Genomic DNA, 21,357 nt, shown 5'->3' with positions numbered 1-21,357 from the left:
AAAGATTTCATACAATTAAAAAAAAACTGTTTATTTTAATTGGCGGCTAATTACAATACTGTAGTGGTTTAGGTTGCTTTCCATTTACGGTTACTACAAAATGCTGACTGTATGTCGCCTGTCGTATAGGACATCCTTGAGCGCGTCTTACACCAGACAGTTTGTGCCTCCCACACCGCAGTCTCTGTACTGCTCTGTCCCCCCTCCCCACTGTAACCACTTATTTGTTCTTTATATTGTGAGTCTGCCTTTTTTAATCTTCAATTTTTAATCCTCTATTCCACTGAATATGTATATTTTCAGAAAGTGATTTGTTTCTTCAGTAATGTGCTTTTGAAATGTACAGTCGGGGATGTGATATCATATCCAATTATGTAACATTTATTAGATATTGAGTAGATTCAAACTAATATTTCACTTTCTTTAAACAAAGTGGAAACAATAATAGTAAGTGGATACAAGAAGCACCCATCATGACTTCACTCTCTGAAATTCTTTCCCTCTATTACTAACATTTACTTCCATCCTCAGGAGCAAGGTCAAGCGGATTCTATCCTGCTCGGTTACAGCTGAAGTCAAGGCACTTGAGAGCCCAGACAGCCTGCATCAAATGCTAGAAAGCTAGTCACACGGATTATTAGGACTCTCACCTCTGTCTCTTGAGTGAACAATAGGCAGTGGCTCAAGGTACAGACTTAGGAGCTTCTTACTGTGTGATCTTGGGCAAATTCCTTAACTTCCTTGTGCCTCATCTCTAAAATGAATAGACTAGTAATTGTAGTGAGGTCTAAGTGATTAAATAAATATAAAATGCTTTAGAACCAGGGACTGTACATGGTAAATAACAACTGTTCTTATTCCCAAGTCCCAGTTTGCTGAAGTTTCTATCACAGCACTCTTCACCTATATATCCCATTGCATGATGTATTAATAAAAGCCACTCTTCTCCCAGAGCAATTCAAGTGAAGCAATGAAAACCTAATATAATTTTATAAGTGTAAAATTTTACTAGCATTAATAACATTAACTGCAACTTCAGCTGGAGATTATTTAATATGAAGAATCAATCTCAAACTGAGAAACAAAGCAAGAACAAGAGACTGGAAAATGCACAAATGAGAAACAATATGCCTTTTACTATTAACTTATTGAGGTGGGGTTTAGGGTGCTGTTTTAAAAAATATTTTTCAGAGGTAGTGGAAATTCTATTTCATTAACATTGATTCATAAATCTCTCAAATCTGATGCATAAAATAAGCATTTGTCACAGGCACTTAGATATATTGAAGGCTTTATCAGAAAAGAAGAAACATTACAATAACACACACTTAATTTCTTTCTAGAATTGACGGAAGCAAGCAATCTCCCAACCACCCACAGAAAGACTACCTTATCTCACACACTCACGGCATCTCTGAGCTGGAAGACATTAAACTCTTAGCTCTACAAACGTGGTAAGTGAGACCCAGAAAGCATGTGTCTAGCCAGGCAGTGGCAAAGACCAAACTGGACCCCACGTGTCAGTGTGACAGACCACATGTGACTGATGGGCCAGTCATTCAGTAATGATTTCAGTCCAAAAGAAGTATTGTCCGGAGAAAACACATACACTCGAAAGCAAATAAAGCCCACTGTAAGAAATGTAAATAAAAAATGAAATGATAAAAATTTTATCATCACTAAAAGATTAAGGAAAATATTTTCCACTCACCCTTCCTGGTCTTTTTCTTCTCTCTCTAGTTCCCAACATTTATTTAACAGGTAATAATAAAATCTCATTTAAAATGCATATAAAAATCTATGGAAATGTTTACTTTAATATTTGGCAACTCCAGTTATATTTGAGAAATGAGGCTGCATTGCCAGGAACCTAGTCCCTCTGAAGCAGGATGCTGAGCACATCTGACGAGGCCCTCAAAGACCATATCGCAAAGGTTAGGTTGGTCAGTGAGCAAATGAACAGAGAGATTAAATGGCAGGCAGGGTCCCTGGTCTCATGGAGCTCACGTTTGAGGAAATCAATAAAAAGCAAAAATGACAAGTAAACAAGAAGCAGATAATGATCCATACCAAACAGAGGCTCAAACTGGATAATACGCTAGTGGCTGAATGGCTAGCCTGTGGAGGAAGGGCCTTCCTGAGGCAGCAACAGGTAGGAAGGTGTCTCAAACAGAAGCACAGGACAGAGGCTGACAGGTTTCAGAAACAGAAGCAAAGTCAGTGAGACCCAAGGGTAACGGCAAGTGGGAGAGTGTCAGGGGAAGGAACAGGGGATTTGAAAACAGAGGACAAGATAAAATGATCCCATAAGGAAGCAGAGTAGGACGTCTGTAAGTGCTGAAGGACATTTTAAATGTGGGGCCATGAATTTAAAACAAGATGGGAACCAATGATATATTTCTCTCTAGTAAAGCTGGTTGTTGTTCAGTTGCTCAGTCATGTCCGACTCTTTGAGACCCCACGACTGCAGCACGCCGGCCTTCCCTGTCCTTCACCATCTCCTGGAGTTTGCTCAGACGCATGTCTGTTGTGTCGGTGATCTCTGGGAGATCCCATGGACAGAGGAGCCTAGTGGGCTACAGCCCACGGAATGCAAAAGGGTCCCAAAGAGTTGGACAGGACTGAGTGAAGCTGGAGATCTTGGGGAAAATGGCTGGCGGGGCTACTGGGAGGATAAATTCAAAGTTTTCTTCAGCCAAGGTTTTTATACAGTGTACATCCAACTCTTGAAAGGAAGTGAAAGTGAAAGTTGCTCAGTTGTGTCCAACTCTTTGCAAGCCCACAGACTATACAGTCCATGGAATTCTCCAGGCCAGAATACTGGAGTGGGGAGCCTTTCCCTTCTCCAGGGGATCTTCCCAACCCAGGGATTGAACCCAGGTCTCCCACATTGCAGGTGGATTCTTCACCAGCTGAGTATGCTACACTTCTGCTAGAGCCTGCTTCTGGGAAGCTCATGGGTGCTACCTTACTGTCACTCCTAATACATATGATGAGTCAAGTATGATGGGAGAACTGGAATTTAATCTAGGGCCGGGGTGTCAGCGCGCTTCCGAGGGCACCTCTGTCCTGAGTCTCTGGGGGTAAGCAGGAGTTTTCTTCCAGAAAGGAAGGAATCCAGAAAGCACAGGCATGGAGCAGTGAAGGGGCAGGCCGCAGGGCAGAAGAGAAGGTCGTGGGTGAAGGAGCCGGTGGAGGGGACGTGAAGGACACTGACAAGCAGGCTGGGCTCAGCTGGGCGGGCTTCGTGGGCCACGTGAGGAGCCGGTGAGGTGACAGGGAGCCCCACGGGGAGTTTCTGAGGAGAGGAATAACAGAACCCGGTTTGTTTTGCTTTTAGGACTACCCTGGAGGCAGTGAAGACGCTGGCTGGAGGCGGGAAGAGGTTCCCAGCACACGGAACAAGCTCAGCTGAGGCCCTCTTGGGAACCGCTGCTGAGACAGCAGACGCAGGCAAGGGTCGACCTGTCCCGGGTGAGGGGGCGGTGGAGGTGGGAGGCAGCGTGTGGTGACTGCTCTTGGCGAGAGGAGAAGAACCGGGCATCATGTCTCCGAGGGGTAGGCCCGGCCTGAGAGCCCAGTGGGGCGGCACCACAGACAGCCCCTCATCCCACCTGTCTCAGCCTCCCTGCTGCTGACCCCAAGGGCCCTCCCCCATTCAGCTTCCTGCATGGAAGCCTCCGTCTCAGACTTGACTTCCCGGAGAACATAAGACAGCAGGTCAAGACTACATGTCTGCACACACACCATTTTTAAACAGTTAATGCCTCAAAGAATTGCTTCCTCTTTCATATCTACAGGGAATTTGAAAATGATGATGAAGCTATAGAACACTTACCTGTATCAGGCTGTATGAGGGAAAAAAAACTTTAGATGCATCATATTTCATGTGACCTTCACAATAACCCTTTAAGATAGGTACGGTTATTATACAATTTGATAAATTATGAACCTGGAGCTAAGGAGATTAAATGACTTGCCCAAGGTCACACAGCAAATAAAAGGCAGGACTAAGAACCAGAGTCTAGTTGCTCTTAACCCAAGGTCTGGGCTCTTCACCATCCTAATGTACTATTTTGCTAAGACTCACTAGCTTTAGCAGTACATTAAATTCTGTATGCTGTCACTGCAGCTACCTAGGATTAAAACAACAACTTGTTTTTAAACTTGTATGCTCATAAGTGAATTATATACTCATTATCAACCTGTTATAAGAAGTTAGGAATTTCTTCTCTGAGTCTAATTCAGTAAGAATAATGAAGGAAACTAAAATTTTCTAAGATCGAATTTAAAGAGCTGATAGAATTAAATGTTTGTTTTAATCAATTACAGCATCACAGACATGATCACTGCTATCAGAGAAGTCTAAGAGGATGGTCAAATGCAGGTGCCTGTTCCTCAAATGGTCCTAAATGCTGACACCTTATTGGAAATCAAGGTAATGATTTGCTAGATGTTTTCAAGCAAGCAACATAGCTACAATAAGGGATGATAAATTAAAAAATCAAGACTGTATGCAGGTGTCCCTATATATAAATATCTGCAGAGCAGACTGATGCTAATTAAAAAAATAAAAAGATAAGACTATCACGACTGAGGAAACTTGGGTTTCACAGTCTTAGATTTTTATTTAACCATCTCTTCCCCTGACTAGCTTTTCTCTCAACTGTCCTGACACTACATAAGAATTCACAATTTGATCTATAATGAAAAAGAGCCGAGAGAATTGGAGACCTTACCTGTCCAATAATGAGAGGAACCACAACAGTCATAAAAAGCTGAGAAAAAATAGATGTAAAAGGCACAGAAGAGGATGAGCCAAGCTGTAAAACAAGAATAAGAGGAGTTATAATTACTTTCAATTATTATCAAATATGCTGTTAATTAGTGTAATAAATGAATTTTCTCCCATGCACCGAAAACTTGGGAGCTGTAGACAAAGAGCAAGTGAAGTTACTTTTATTTTTGAAATTTAGCACAAGATAAACTGAGTAGCTTAATATGCAATTTTGTATTGTGAGACTAAGATTGAAGAAAAATAACTACTGTTTCACAATTAACTTATATGGTTTATTACGTGTCCGACTCTTTGCAATCCTATGGACTGTAACCTGCCAGGCTCCTCTGTCCATGGGGTTCTCCAGGCAAGAATACTGGAGTGGGTTGCCAAGCCCTCCTCCAGGGCATCTTTCCCACCCAAGGATGAAACTCTTATGTCTCCTGCTTTGGCAGGTGGATTCCTTATCACCAGCACCACCTGGGAAGCCCTGTTATTAAATACATTTCTGATTGTAAAGTCATTTGGTGTCTATACTGTCTATAGTCACATGGCATGATATTTCATCTGTAATCATAGTTTATGTGATTTCTATTTTACCCATCTGCAGATACCTAAGCCAAATAAGTATGTCTTATTATTTTATTATCAAGATAACATTTTTATTTATGTAAATGAAATAGTTTGTAACTCCCCTAATCCTCCAGAACAAAGGCAATGAATCTTATATCCTTAAAAATTTATTCTTACACAAAACCTTGGAAATGGGAAATCCTGAACAACTTATTTTTCAACTTAAAATTTCAATGTACCGCTCCTAAATTGGAATGCCTGAACATTGTTCATAATTCTTGTTTTGACTCCAGCCTTATTTTCTGGTTCTTGCTTTGCTAATGATTGCAGTCTCAGCTTCATAAATATGTTACTATCGGACCATAAGGCAGCGTTTCTCTGTGAACACAGTCACACGCTCGCATTAACCTCTACTGCCAAGAATTGCTGTCTTCCTATAAATTTGCTTTTTCAAAAAATGTCTTTATTGAACCTGTTCCAATACTACTTCTGTTTTACATCTTGGTTTTTTGGTCACAAGGCCTGTGGGAGCTCAGCTCCCCAATTAGGGATTGAACCTGCACTTTGCATTCGAAGTGCAAGGTCTCTACCACTGGACTGACAGGGAAGTCCGCCTGCTAACTTGCTCATATTTTTTCAAAACCTCCTTTCTGGACCAATAGTGGCTGTTTCATAGACATTCATCTCTTTCATGAGTCCCTTCTGCAATATCTCCCCGGCCCTTGGGACTTTCTTTCACCTTCCTCTGCAGACCAAACTTCAGTTTTCATCTTTACCTAAGTTTAGTTAAACTTGGAAATATCTTTTGGAAAATAATTTTTGTGAAACATGTGGAGGCAGTGATGACGAAGGAAAGAGAATGTTAAATAACATAACAAATATTTAGCTAAGTGAAGTCAATAGCTCAGAATGAAGTTACCTGGGACCAGTGTTTTTACTGATTTCTGCATGAACCAGCCCACCAAGATCTTTTCTGCATCCTGGTTGGTGCATTTTATGACTCTGTCCCCCTATCCTTGGCCCCAATCTATACGCACTCTAAAGACCAAGAATATATGTCTTGTCCCCCAGTGGCCTCCATTAATACTGCCTCCAACACTCACCATCAGCTCTCAGCTTAACTTAACAAAAAGTGTAGCCTCCAGCCTTTTCCTCCAGAACCAATATAAACTGAAAAAATGCAGCCAGAGAAAGTGAAACTGGTGAAGAACACACAGGATTTGTGGTGTGTTAAATGTTACTGAACTCACTCCTGCGGCTCCTGCATTACAGGCGGATTCCTTACCACAGTGGCCACCTGGGAAGCCCCAAATGTTACATGGCTGTTAGATGTTTCTTTTTAGGCAACGCCAAAGTATTAAAAGCTAATGACTCCACCCTATTTTAAAGCAACTATGTCCTTGAAGTGCAAGGTATGTAACAAATATATATTCTCTCCACAAATATTAACCCTAAGGATGCTCTGGGGGCAAGGATTAAAATAAGGAAAAATATATTTTACAAAGAAATCGAGGCACTGGATAAATAGAAAAATAAATTTTAAAGAACAAAGTTTTCAAGTTCAAAGACATTCAACTCAATCAATGCTTTATCCAGAGGGTTCACAATCTTTGAAGACAGGCAGTAGGGTTGAGGGTGATAACCTGCAAGTAAAAAGCCTCCATTCTTGCATGGAATCTCATGGGTGATCTCTCTGTTCCTCTTTCTATCTCAACTTTATTAAGTTATGTAATGTATTTTTAAAATGTTTTCATGAATAATCAAATGAAGTTATATTCCCTCTGTCAGCCCAGTGCTTATCCCAGGAACTGGCACAGTGAATATGTTTGCAGAAGCAAAAACCCATGCAGAATGAACAGATGAAGTAGTCTGAAAACATGGGGAGCTAAAAAGGGACAAACCCTTATTCAAAATCACATCCCTGTTTTTCCTAAAGTTAAAACACGCACATGCACACACATAAAACTAAAGTACATCTAAAAACTCATTATCCTGCAGCATTACAAAATCAGTTGGTATTATTTTTTTCACTTCTTATCATTAGTAAGACAACGAATTCTAATGTGCATCTAGTAACTAAGGGCCTCTATTCATAAGAACCAAGTGAAGACAGGATCAGCTCACGCAGGCGCGCACAGACACAGCAGCGATCATGGTCTGTGTTCCCTCCCTTGATTCTCCTCCATCCTGTCCTGAGCTCCTTAATGCTGCTGTGGAGAGAAGACCTAAAATTGATAGAATCCCTGCAAGCGACTTGTAGTCCCGTTCACTCTTTTTAAAGATTGAAAACTGAGGTCCAGAGAGAAGTCATTTGTAATTAACACTTCTAATACCTGCATTATGATATGAAACTGGCAGTGTTTCTCAAACACATGCAAGAAACTCCAGCCAAATCTGCTCTGTGATAGCAGCCAGATCCACACTGGGAGGGCTTGCTAGTTTAACCATAAAGCATTACTGCAGAGCAGTAAAAGATCAAATGAAGCGAAAAGTTAAAAGCTGATTTCATGTACTAAGTCCATTTGGGGGGTTTCTTTTTAATCCCAATTCAATCTAAAAGGGAAGTAGAGGAAAACTGATTTCACCTTTGGTGTTGAAGAATATTGTGTGTGTTATTCTTCAGATCCATCACACGATAGACCACCTGCATGATCAGAGTTTGGAAGCCTCTTGGTTCTGGAAGACAGTGGGGAAGGCTTCGGGGTGAGGGGGAGGGTGGGAGGTTGTCCGCGATGCCCAAGGTCCCTTTGTCCTCAAAAACACCCTTGATCTCTGATCCACTTAGTTAGGAATATAGGCTGCTCTAGGCAGCCCTCCTCTGGGGCCTTATCAGATCAGAGGCCAGAGCAAGCTAGCCAGGGATGGAATTAACTAGGTATATAAAACCGGATAAAGTATGGTGGGGATGCTGGGGAAGAAATCCCACAGGGTGGCTCCCTTTAGAAGTGGCTCTGCAAGGAAGGAGACCTCAGTCCTGGGGTCTAACTTGGCATGAGTCCTTTCTTTTGAATTGGCCACCAGCCCTGTCGCTGTGGTCAGGGTGAAGTTGCAGTGGTCCCCTTTGGGAAGCTCTGGGGCTATGAAGTATGCCCTGGCAGCCAGAAGAAAGAGTGGGCATCTGATTTGAGAGCAAGACCAGGAAACTACAAGACCCAATCATTTTCCATGCAGAGTCGATTTTAACTAAAGCAGAAGGAAATACGTTGCCTGGGCTAGCTGGTTCTTCACATTTTAATGAGGAAACCTCATGTGGTTTCCATTTCAGAGACCAATGTGTTTATAAGAAGCATCAATAACTTGCACGTTTGGATAAGGGCTCAGGATAAGCTTGTGTCAAGCAAGTGTTCTGGGCTTTGCTGAGCCACCTGGCAGGCTTAAGTCCCCACGTCTCACATTGCCAACCGTGCTTTAAGAGACCTCGTGGGAAATAAACAACCCAGGCGCTGGCTAATTTCTTTCAGGAGTATAGTTTCTTTTAACAGGGAGCTCACAATTAGGTTTATTTGTTTTAACATCATGTGGCAAAGAAACGTTTCAGAGAAAATGAAACATGTGGAAATTTAAGACCCTTGTGTTCAATCCTTCAAATAGTTACTGGTGCCTCCTAGAGGTGCCCAGAACTAGAGGTATGTTCTAGGTCCAGGGGCTCCAACAGTGAACAAAAGACCAAAGCCCTCCTCTCTCCAGGAGCTGCTTTTTCAAAGCTGAGGTCTGTATGTGGATCCATGCACACTCTTTTCTATAGGATGTCTTCCCCTCGCTCACAACTGGAAAAGTTCTAGCCTTTTTTCTAAAAATTATTTCAAGTATCACTTCTTTGTAAATTATTTGCAAACCCTCCTCCCCAAATGCAGATGTGGCTGCTTGTTCTTTGGGGGCTCTGTGTTGACAATGTATTGCTCAGAGTCCTTGGTTGGTCTTGTTTACACATCTGCCTCTCCCAGTAGACCATGTGTTCCTGAAGGTCAGAGACACGGTCTTTTTCATGTTTATATTCCAGGTGCCCAGCAGTGTGACTCCTTCTTACATCTAGGGTGGTGGTTTACAAATGTTAACACACCAGAAACATCTGGAGGCCTTGTGAAAACACCTATTCTTTAGCCTCACCTACCAGTTCAGAGTTTCCAGTTCAGAACACCTGGGGGGAAGGAGGAAAGGAGGAGGGTGAGGACTTTTCTAACCAGCGCCGCCCTGGCACTGCTGCTGAGCTGGGGCTCACATGTGAGAACCGCTGCAGGTTAGCACAGCCACAGTGCGCGTTATGTGCTCAGCTGTGTCAGACCCTTTGAGACCCCATAGGTTGTAGCCTGCCAGCCTCTCCTGTCCGTGGGATTCTCCAGGCAAGAACACTGGAGTGGGTACAGCACATAGTATGTGCATGTGTGATAAGTCGCTTCAGTTGTGTCTCTTTGCAACACGATAGACCGTAGCCTGCCAGGGCTCCTCTGTCCGCGGGATTCTCCCAGCAAGAACACTGGAGTGGGTTGCCATGCCCTCCTCCCTGGGGCCTCCCAACCCAGGGATAGAACGTGCATCTCCTGCATTGGCAGGCAGATTTTTTTTTTTTCTTAACCACTGAGCCACCTGGGAAACCACGTTTACTGTGCATGGCTCTGAAGCTTAAAGTGTTGAATGACTTAATACAGTGACCCCTTGAGGTGGGTCTTATTAGTACCCCCATTTTCATAAGAGGAAACAGTGGGGCAGAACAGTTAAACAGCTTGGTCACCAGATCTCAAAAGTGCCAGGGCAGTGATCTCAACCGAGAAGGCTGGCTCCACAGCCTTCATACTTAATCCCTAGGTTCTACAGCACAGTACTGTGGCCACCTGATGCGAAGAACTGACTCATTGGAAAAGACCCTGATGCTGGGAGGGATTGGGGGCAGGAGGAGAAGGGGACGACAGAGGATGAGATGGCTGGATGGCATCACCGACTCGATGGACACGGGTTTGAGTAAACTCTGGGAGTTGGTAATGGACAGGGAGGACTGGTGTGCTGCGGTTCATGGGGTCCCAAAGAATTGGACACGACGGAGCGACTGAACTGAATGACTGAAGAACAGAGCAGTGAGGTGGGAGGGGACAAGACTGGAGGCCAAAGCTGGGCTCCCCTTGTCCGTGTGAAAGAAAGAAGAATGTTTGAGTGTCTGAGTGTGTGTGTGTGTGTGTGGGGGGGCTGCATGGAGAAGGACATAGGCAGAAGCAAGAAGAGGGAGGGAAGAAAGATAAAGGGGGGGACGGCAGGAATCTTGATAAGCCGTGGATGCCAGTGCAGCCTTTCTCAACTGGGTTTCTGGATTTGAACCAGAGGACTCAGGAAATTATTTGAGGGACTTTTTATTAACTCTCTCAAGGATGGTACATAATTAGAACTGAGGTATGTGTATCAGAAAGAGGTTAATCCAGGGACTTCCCTGGTCATCCAGTGGCTAAGACTCTGAGCTCCCAGTGCAGGGGCCCCAGGTTCAATCCCTGCTCAGGGAACTAGATCCCACACGCCACGAGCCCAAGAGCCCATGTGCCACAATGAAGATCAAACATCCTGTGTGCTGCAACGAAGACCCAGTGCAGCCAAATAAATAAATAAAATTTTTTTTTTTTTAAAGAGAGAGAAGGGATAAGCTAATCCAGTACATACAAGTACATACAAGGGCTGCTTCAGGGCTTTAGGATTTAATTTTCTAACCTGGCAGAGGAAGGCTGAATTGAATGAAGCAAGACTGGATGCTGTCGATCCATTCAACTTAGAAACTATTTGATTTGGAAAGAATTTGGATGGACCAGTCAGTGAGATTTTATGGGGCCCAACTAACCAGACTCAGAAAGACAAATAAGTTCTTGATGAAGAGACGCCAGCTGTCTGTAAAATCATAGTTATCAACCTACTGTTAGAAAACAGATGGTGCGTTTAAATCACTCCTGTAAGTGAGCTGACCTGTGAATTGTCATTAACGCACCAGGTCCTCACTTGCCCTGCTGTGTAATCAGCCTTTTATCTCCTACCAGGGAAATCCATTAGCCACAGGCACCACGACTATTTGTGTCTCCTCTCAGCTATTAAAACATTATTGTATTAAATAATTCACCCCCGATGACTGGTCTTTGCTCTCATGAGTACCACATTCAGAGAAAAAGAAGAATAGGTATTTACAGTTCAGACTGTAGAGGAGGAAATAGGAGGAAGGCACTGCAGGCTGACGGAAAGAGCAGGATGCGTCCCCTCCCCACCCAGTTCTGGCCCCTCCCCGGCCCCCACCACCCAGAGCCCAGCCCCAAGGGAGGGAAAGAGGAGGAGACCTGCTTACCAGTGGGTCTCCATCTTTTCTTACTTTTTTTTGATGCGGACCATTTTTAAAGTTTTCACTGAATTTGTTACAATACTGCTTTTGATTTATGTTTTGGTTTTTTGACCACCAGGCATGTAGGATCTCAGCTCCCTGACCAAGGGTCGAACCTGCACCCACTTCATTGGAAGCACTGATTCTTAACTGCTGGACCAGCAGGGAAGTCCCTGCATCTAACTTTCTTGTGCCCACACACAGAAACCCGCACAAACACTGTCCCCTTCCCATCACAAAGACAAGGCATGCACACAGGAGATGAGAGAGGGTCCCCGGCTTCCATCCCCCGAGCTTAGATTCCCATCTCTCCCTATAACTACAGTCCAGCCTTCTCTCATTCCTGCTGCCCCCAATCTCACAGGGACACATGCAAACTGCACTGATAACTTACTCAAAATCAATGACTGAAATGTATAACAGCTGACAGGCTCAATGGAAAATGACTATCATTTATGTCAAAATTAAGAATATGGTTGTTAAAAAGCTGTACTGATTCAGCTGCATTTATCAAACTAAAGATGGGTTATGGGCATGGAAGATGTATAGTTTGTGGAGGAAATGATCCTTTTTATATCTAGATGCATGGTCTTTTTCCTTTCCTGAGCAACAAAGAAAAAAATAGGCTTTAAATGATTTTTTTTAAGATTAAAAATATAGGTAAAACATTTCTTTGGGTTACATGCTAATTTAAAACATAAGATCAAAAGATTATCTTCCAATAATTGATAGAAACTACATAGAACTATACGTTCTGGCTATTCAAACCACACAGATATCGTAGTGAAATGTGCCCCACAGTAAACTGTAAATCAGCTTTTCATTGTCCACAGAGGAAAGCTGTGGGGAGATGGGCTTCCAGGGACTGGGTAGATCACAACAAACTGTGGAAAATTCTTAAAGAGATGGGAATACCAGACCACCTGACCTGCCTCCTGAGAAATCTGTATGCAGGTCAAGAAACAACAGTTAGAACTGGACATGGAACAACAGATTGGTTCCAAATCAGGAAAGGAGTACATCAAGGCTGTATATTGTCACCCTGGCTATTTAACTTATATGCAGAGTATATCATGCGAAATGCCAGGCTGGATGAAGCACAAGCTGGAATCAAGACTGCTGGGGGATATATCAATAACCTCAGATATGCAGATGACACCACCCTTATGGCAGAAAGTAAAGAGGAACTAAAAAGCCTCTTGATGAAAGTGAAAAAGGAGAGTGAAAAAGTGGGCTTAAAGCTCAACATTCAGAAAACTAAGATCATGGCATCTGGTCCCATCACTTCATGGCAAATAGATGGGGAAGCAATGGAAACAAAGACAGACTTTCTTTTCTTGGATTCCAAAATCATTGCAGATGGTGACAGCAGCCATGAAACTAAAAGACGCTTGCTCCTTGGAAGAAAAGTTATGACCAACATAGACAGCATATTAAAAAGCAGAGACATTACTTTGCTGACAAAGGTCCGTCTAATCAAAGCTATGGTTTTTCCAGTAGTCGTGTATGGATGTGAAAGTTGGACTATAAAGAAAACCAACCACTGAAGAATTGATGCTTTTGAACTGTGGTGTTGGAGAAGACCCTTGAAAGTCCCTTGGACTGCAAGGAGATCCAACCAGTTCATCCTAAAGGAAATCAGTCCTGAATATTCACTTGAAGGACTGATGCTGAAGCTGAAACTCCAATACTGTAGCCACCTGATGCAAAGAACTGACTCATTGGAAAAGACCCTGATGCTGGGAAAGATTGAAGGCAGGAGGAGAAGGGGACAATAGAGGATGAGATGGTTGGGTGGCATCACTGACTCAATGGACGTGTGTTTGAGTAAGCTCTGGGAGTTGGTGATGGACAGGGAGGCCTGGCATGCTGCAGTCCATGGGGTCACAAAGAGTTGGACATGACTGAGCGAATGAACTGAATTGAACTCGTTATTCAAACCACACAGAAATTGTAGTGAAATGTGCCCCCAGAGGAAAGCCATGGGGAGATGCACTTCCAGTACATGGTGAGCTTCTTGAACCCAAGTTATTTCTTGAACAAGGGTCCCCACGCTCCAGGATCTGATGCCTGATAATCTGAGGTGAAGCTAATATAATAATAATAGAAATAAGATGCACAATAACCATAATGTGCTTGAATCAACCCCAAACCATCCCCCTTGTCCCTGGTCCATGGAAAAATTGTCTTCCATGAAACTGGTCCCTGGTGCCAAAAAGGTAGGGGGCCGCCGTTCAAGAGCATTGGAAAATGACTTCTGAGGTGCTCTCCCTTCCCCATTATCTCAACAAGGTCTGGGGGAGCCCTGGGGTGAGCATCTTTTGCTTCGTAAGATTCTCCCTGTGTGAAAACATCTCTTTGTGGTTTACACCCGCAGTCAGAAGGTAAGAAGCTCTCAAGATCAATGGGAGGGGATCCATCTTACTTGCTTTAGGAACAAATTATGATAAGTGTGGAGCTACTGGGTCAATCGCGGGGTAATTTCTCTTCAAGGGCTTTATGCTTTATTATCATTTTCTCCAGGGTTCCCTAGTGGTTCAGAGTGGTGGTAAAGAATCTGCCTGCAAGGCAGGAGACCCAGGTTCGAGTCCTGTGTCAGGAAGATCCCCTGGAGAAGGGAATGGCAACCCACTCCAGTACTCTTGCCTGGAGAATCCCATGGACAGAGGAGCATGGCAGGCTACAGTCCATAGGGTTGCAGGGTCAGACAAGACTGAGCAACTGATACCCAAACACATACACACACACACACACACACACACAGTGACCCCTCAGAGACGCCCCCATCGTTGGGCATATACTACAAAAAATAACAGTACTGTGCAGGACACTAATGACGGGATTTGTTGTTTTTGTTTACATTGGTAGGATCAAAAGTTGGAGGATTTTCTATCACAGGTGCCAAGTACTAGAGAAACTAATGATGACCGTGGCCTCCAAAGCTGCCACTGATGTCTCTTGCCCATGCTAACGTTGCTCCTCTGTGAATTCCTATGAAATTCAGTCTGAATCACAGAATGGTAGTTTATTTTTCCTGTAAATTTCTCCATCATCTTTATTCTTATTTACTCACATAAGGTTTAAGCTTTTTCAAGGCAATAATTATAGCTCATTCTGTTTATCCTTCCTCTGTTACTTAGAATATACATGTTCAGGAAGTAGTAACTGAGTGCTGATAATATGTCTTAAAACCACCTGTCTGGGACTTTCTTGGTGGCCCAGTGGTTAAGATTTTGGCTTCCAAAGCAGGGGGTGTGGGTTTAATCCCTCTTCAAGGAGATAAGATCCCACATGCCTTGAGGCCAAAAAACCAAGACAAAAAACAGAAGGAACAGTATAACAAATTTAATAAAGACGTTAAAAATGGCCCACATGAAAAAAATCTTAAAAAAAAAAAATAAATAAAACCACCTGTCTCCGAGGAGGCATGTTTTGCAAGCACAACAGGAAGGAATGCTGCCCGAAAGTGCCCTGTGTTCTTAACCAGCCATGGTTCACAAAACCTCTTTGAACTTAACTTTTCTCATATGAGTGAGGATGCACCTACTTCTGAAGGTACTCATGCTCCTCACATGTGATTATGTAGAAAGTACCGTGTGCTGTTCTGTTGCTTAGCTGCTCAGGCTGACTCTTTGCGGCCCCGTGGACCATAGCCCGCCAGGCTCCTCTGTCCAACGGGATTCTCCAGGAAAGAATACTGGAGTCGGTTGCCATGCTCTCCTCCAGGGGATCTTCCCAACCCAGGAATTGAACCGGGGTCTCCGGCATTGCAGGTGGATTCTTTACCAGCTGAGCTACCTAGGAAGCCCCACAAAGTACCACATAGCAACTAACACACAACAGCTACTCAATAAAGATTTTTCTACCTCTCCCTCCGCCACCTCCCCCTCATCTCTGGAAAAATAAGGTTGCCTATACAGTGTCGTGAGAATTCAATCCTACTGGAGTTAAAAACTGCTGAAACAGAAAGTGACAGGAGAGACAGACTAATGGAACATACAAGTCAGCCTAGAAACAGGGCGTGGTGTATACCATGGGGTTGTGCATACATGTTTGTCTGTGTGCACATGTGTGTATACATGTCCAGTTATCACAATGGCATTGAAATATCTGCTTGATGAGGGGCCAAATTTCTAAGAAATCAAGTCATGAATCAAGTCATAGAAAATCAATTGATATAATAACAGAGCTGGTGGTGCTCCCACTTACTTAAGGGGAGCTTACATGCTAATGAATGGATAAGCATGTGGGTAAATCTTTATTAAATATCCTCAGGTATTGACCTGGTGGCTCAGATGGTAAAGAATATGCCTGCAAAGCAGGAGACCCAGGTTCGATCCCTGGATCAGGAAAATCCTCTGGAGGAGGGAATGGCAACCCACTCCAGTATTCTTGCCTTGAGAATTTCACGGACAAAGGTGCCTGGAGGGCTACAGTCCACAGCATCACAAAGTGTCAGACACAACTGAGCAACTAACACACACACACACACACACACACACGGTATTGATGTGACCACCCCCACATGGGAATACAGTCTGATCTATAACTCTGAGGATGTGACTTTCAGCAGAGTTTCCACTCTGCACGTTTCCAGAGCTCTTGATGGTCAGTTGACCTCTGCGGCTAGGGGGGAAATGAGGCCTTGATCTGCAATTCTAATGGCACAAATTCAAAGTGCTACCGACCTTTCCCTGACAAGCATGAACTTATTTAAATAAACAGATGGTCTACAAAATCATGGGGCTTGAGATATGGCAACACCATCCAATATTTGGTCTCCTTATATCACAACTGCATCGAATTAGACTGACCTGTTCTATAGTATGAACACAGTTATTTCTGACTGTCTTTGTTTTAACTTCAGAGGCAGTAAGACAGAAGTTTGGACATTGCTTCCCTTCCTTCCTCAGTCACCGAGATGAGGCTGGGAAGAAGGTGTGAGGGAGCTGCTAAGGAGACTCAGGGGAACAGGAGTCCACAGAGGTGGGCACTTCATGCTGCCTGCTGGCTGGTCCTGACCCCACAGCCTAAGCCCTGGACTCAGCACCAGGGCCTCGCCATCTTCATCACCCACAACACTGTGTTTCAAGCTTTCAAAGCTCTCTCCTCCATTCTTCTCTGTTATTTGCTGTTGGAAAAAAACTATAATGATGCTGGTAAACATAGTATTAGTGAAAAACCACATCAAAAGAAAGGAAAAATTTGCAAGTTTCAAGTGATGTTAGGCATAACCGAGAATCATGAACCATGCACATGAAAAGACCCTGAAGTAGGACATCCTTTGAGAAATATTAGAAGTTTCCATCTACCTCTCTCTCTCCTCAAATTAGAAGTTTTCTTTCAAAAAGGGAACCCTCCTACACTATTGGTAGGAATGTCAATTGATGCAGCCACTATGGAAAACAGTATGGAGCTTCCTCAAAAAAACTAAAAATAGAGCTACCATAAGACCCAGCAATTCCTTTTCTGGGTATATATCCAGACAAAATATTAATTAAAAAAGATACACACACCCATATGTTCATAGCAGCACTATTTACAATAGTCAACACATAGAAACAATCTAAGTGCTCATTGACAAATGAATGGATAAAGATGTGGTGTGTAATTGGAATATAACTCAGGCATAATATGGAATATTACGGAATATCACTCAGGCATAAAAAGAATGAAATAATGCCAACTGCAGCAAAATGGATAGAACTACAGATTATCATGCTAAGTGAAGTAAATCAAAAAGAGAAATACAAATGCCATATGATATCATTTCTATGTGGAATTTAAAATATGCCACAAATGAACTTATCTACAAGACAGAAACAGATTCACAGACACGCAGAACAGACTTGAGGTTGCCAAGAAGGTGGAGAGTTGGGGGAGAGATGGACTGGGAGTCTGGGATTAGCAGATGCAAGCTATTGTATACAGGACGGGTAAACAACAAGGCCCTAGTATACAGCACAGTGAACTAAATTCAATGACCTGTGATAAATCATCATGGAAAAAGAATGAAAAATAATATATATATAACTGAGTCACTTTGCTGTACAGGAGATAGTAACACAACATTGTAAATCAACTATACTTCAATAAAATAAAAAATTTAAGTTTTCAGTAAAAAATTCATTGTAAAAAAACACTTCTGTTGAATAACATTTTTTTGAGTAATCTCCCTTGAAATATTATACTTGTGGTATAATTTTTACTTTGGATTTTAATTATCTGTGAATATATTCTATTTTCTTTATTAAATCATAAATTCTTTGAGGGAAGAATCAACGTCAGGTTGGTGTTTGCAATATTCACAGTGCACAGTAGGCATTCAAACACTGAATAAAAGAATGGCTGTTTTGTTGAACATTATTTAAAAAACTGTACATTATTTTTCACAGCAAATACAAAGTAAGGTTGCATGAATCAGGCTGAGATCCTAAACTTTGAACCACTCATTTATCATTTGAATCACTCTAATCATTACTCCCTGGTGTGCTGCAGTCCATGGGGTCGCAAAGAGTCGGACAGGACTGAGCCACTGAACTGAACTGAACTGAACCACTACGCACCTATCTTTCTATTCCCCTCCTTTCAACAAATGTTGAATATTCGGCATCAGAGATAAGTTAATGAATAAAATATTCATGGTTCCTGGCCCAGGAGAACAAAATCGAGTGGATGCTTACCACGTGAAATACTGTTTCAGAAGGACAATTCATATAGAATTTCAAGTAATGAACTTCTATAAGTGTAGTTTTTAGCTAGTTTGTACGCTCAGTTTCTTGGTGGTGTCTGACTCTTTGTGACTCCATGGACCGTAGCCTGCCAGGCTCCTCTGTCCATGGAATTTTCCAGGCAAGAATATGGAAGCGGGTTGCTATTTCCTTCTCTAGGGCATCTTCCCCACCCAGGGATTGAACCTGTATCTCCTGCATTGGCAGGTGAATTCTTCATCACTGAGCCACCTGGGAAACTGACAAAGCCTTTATTTATCCTTACAGATTTGAAATCCACGGCTTGATACACATCCACTGACAAAATAAAGACAACAATTTCTGCCTCTGCCAACATCAGAGGTGTGTTATCAAGAAAACTGAGGTGATATGTGTAAAAAAAAAAAAAAACAACAACTTTGAATCTTAGGAGTGAACAGTGTTATTTCGGGAAGTTTCACTGTGCTCACTGCCAGCCACGGTAAATACTGGATTCATTTACACACAAGTTTATAAGATTATAGGCTACAGATAGTTAAAGAATCTTAAAGTTTTAAGTTTTAAGACACAGCCCATCACTAAGGTCTGGACTAAGCGGACCACTGGGGCATTTCATCAGATACATGCTTTTGCAGAAACTTAACATCCTTTTGGGCATTATTTTCTATTTTCTTTTATAAGGTGTCAAATTTAAGTAACTAGCATTGGACTTTCCTGGTGGTTCAGTGGTTAAGAATCTGCCTGCCGATGCAGGGAACACAGGTTTGATCCCTGGTCTGGGAAGATCCCACATGCTGAGGAGCAGCTAAGCCCATGTGCCACAATCCTGAAGCCTGAAGACCCCCCCCAGCCTGTGCCCAGTAACAACAGAAGCCTATGCAGTGAGAATCCTGAGCACCCACTTGCTGCAACCAGAGAAAGCCCACATGAGCAGCAAAAGACCCAGCACAGCCAAATAAACTAAATAAATAAAATAAACACACACACACACACACACACACACAAAAACTAGTACTTGATGATTCTTTACAGTTTACAACATGCTTTCCCATAAACGGACTCATTTAATCTTATCAAAATTCTTACTTTATGGAGGTGAAAACTGAGGCTGAGAAAAGTTATAGAAAATTCACTGTTCACAATAGATGCTGACTGTAGATTGAACCAAAACAAGATGCCCTCTCCCCATACCACACTGCCTCCCCACAACAGACAGTGAGAGAAGTGAAATTAGTCCCTTCAAAATGGCTTTACAGTAAGAAATGTGGCCCTGAAGGTAGAGCAGGTAACCAGGAAATACTAGCCCTAAAAGCCACCCTAGCCTGATTCTTTGATTAGAGGCCCCTATCAACCCGCACAACTGTGAAGTAGTGATATGGTAAGAAAAATAAATTTGTTTTTTGCCCCCTAGCACAGAAGCTCCGAAACCCTCATAATTTCCTGAGTGATGGGGTGATAAGAGCATGTATTGTTACATTGTTTGGATTTTGTCCTCAGTACCTGGCACAGAAGGGTTCAGAGAACTCCCAGGTTGGAGAATGCATCCATACGCAGGGAGTAGACTCAGCCCAAACTCCATGGCACAAAAGATTCTGCACTTGGGACCCTTCTGGACCCTGCTCTATGTACCTGTTCATCAGGCTGTTTATTTGTTTCCTTTATAAATAACCAGTAATAGTATATAAAGTGTTTCTCTGGGTTCTGTGAATACTGGGAGCAAATTACTGAACCCGAGGATGGGGTTGTAGGACCCCTTGATTTGTAGCTAAGTTGGACCAAAGTGTGGGTAACCTGGGAACCACTACTTCAGATTGGCACCTGAAGTGAGAGGCAGTCCTGTGGGGCTGGACCCTTCACTTGTGAGGGAATATGTGTTAAATCTGTGTAGTCAGTGTCAAAATGAATCACATTTTAGAACACCCAGTTGGTGTTCCAAGAGAACTGGAAGGTTGGTTGCTCTGGAAAACCCGTACCTTTGGCATTAGAAGTACTCTGAGCACAGAAACAATTTTCCCTTACCAAGCATCCATTCAAAAATGCTTGTGGGGACTTCCCTGGTGGTTCAGTGGTTAAGACTGCACTTCCAGTGCAAGGGGTGAGGTTTAGATCCTTGGTCAAGGAGTTAAGAACCGACATGCTGCATAGCTCGGCCAAGAAAATACATTAAAAAAAAAAAAAAAAGCTTGTGAGTGACTTCCACAGCCAGGCATTATTTTGAGCACTGGGTCACAGCAGTGACCAAAACATAAAGTCTCTACTATCTTGTGATGCTTTGCTCTCATTAGGGAAGAGAGATAATAAACACATTAACTGGTGATTAAGATGTTACAGGATAGTAAGTGCTAATAGCAACAATGAAGCATGGTAGGTGGGGAGGGAGTGAGGGAAATAATAATATGATATATTCTCTCACATGAAGTAGTGAGGAAAGACCTCTCTCCTAAAATGACATTTGACTAGAGATCTGATGAAAGTGAGGGAGGGAGCCTCGGGGGTGGATATCTGGGAGTGGGGGAGTGGGGAGATTTAGGCTGAGCCAATGTCAAGTGTAGAGATTTTGAGGATGGTCCCTGGGGCTGCTGGACCATCCCATTGCATCTGAGCATCCCATTCACTCTCCCACATGACAATTTCATGTCCTCTTCTTTGTCATCAAATCTCCAACCCCTCCTTGCCTTGTCTTGTCTTCTACCCCTAACCTTATTTGCCACTCCACTGAGAAAATAGGGCCAGAGGAGAACTCAACAGGGGCTTACACTTACATCAACCAATTTACCTACATCTCTGCTCGTATCTCCTGGCTTCCCTCTCAATTCTCTGATGAACTACCTGTGCTTAGGAGGCCATACTCCTGTACACACTAGAACTCATTCCCCTTCTCCTACTCGTGGACAGGGATCCATGAGTTATCCCCTCTTTTTTTCTGTATCAATTTTTCCTTCTTTAACTGGATTAAT

General features: G+C 42.9%; 1 protein-coding gene across 2 annotated transcripts in view; it reads right to left on the bottom strand.

Annotated features, from left to right (window-relative positions):
• SLC10A7 (solute carrier family 10 member 7) overlaps positions 1-21,357 on the bottom strand; it is a 292,638-nt gene that overhangs the window by 52,622 nt on the left and 218,659 nt on the right. For both annotated transcript variants that reach the window (XM_020901268.2, XM_070474787.1), the window contains one exon: positions 4,740-4,823. In XM_020901268.2, coding sequence (XP_020756927.1) covers positions 4,740-4,823 — 84 coding nt within the window. The remainder of the gene's footprint in view (positions 1-4,739; positions 4,824-21,357) is intronic.

Source organism: Odocoileus virginianus, chromosome 12, assembly GCF_023699985.2.
Source record: "Odocoileus virginianus isolate 20LAN1187 ecotype Illinois chromosome 12, Ovbor_1.2, whole genome shotgun sequence".
In the NCBI taxonomy this organism is placed as follows: Eukaryota; Metazoa; Chordata; class Mammalia; order Artiodactyla; family Cervidae; genus Odocoileus; species Odocoileus virginianus.
This window is presented reverse-complemented; position numbering and strand designations above follow the sequence as displayed.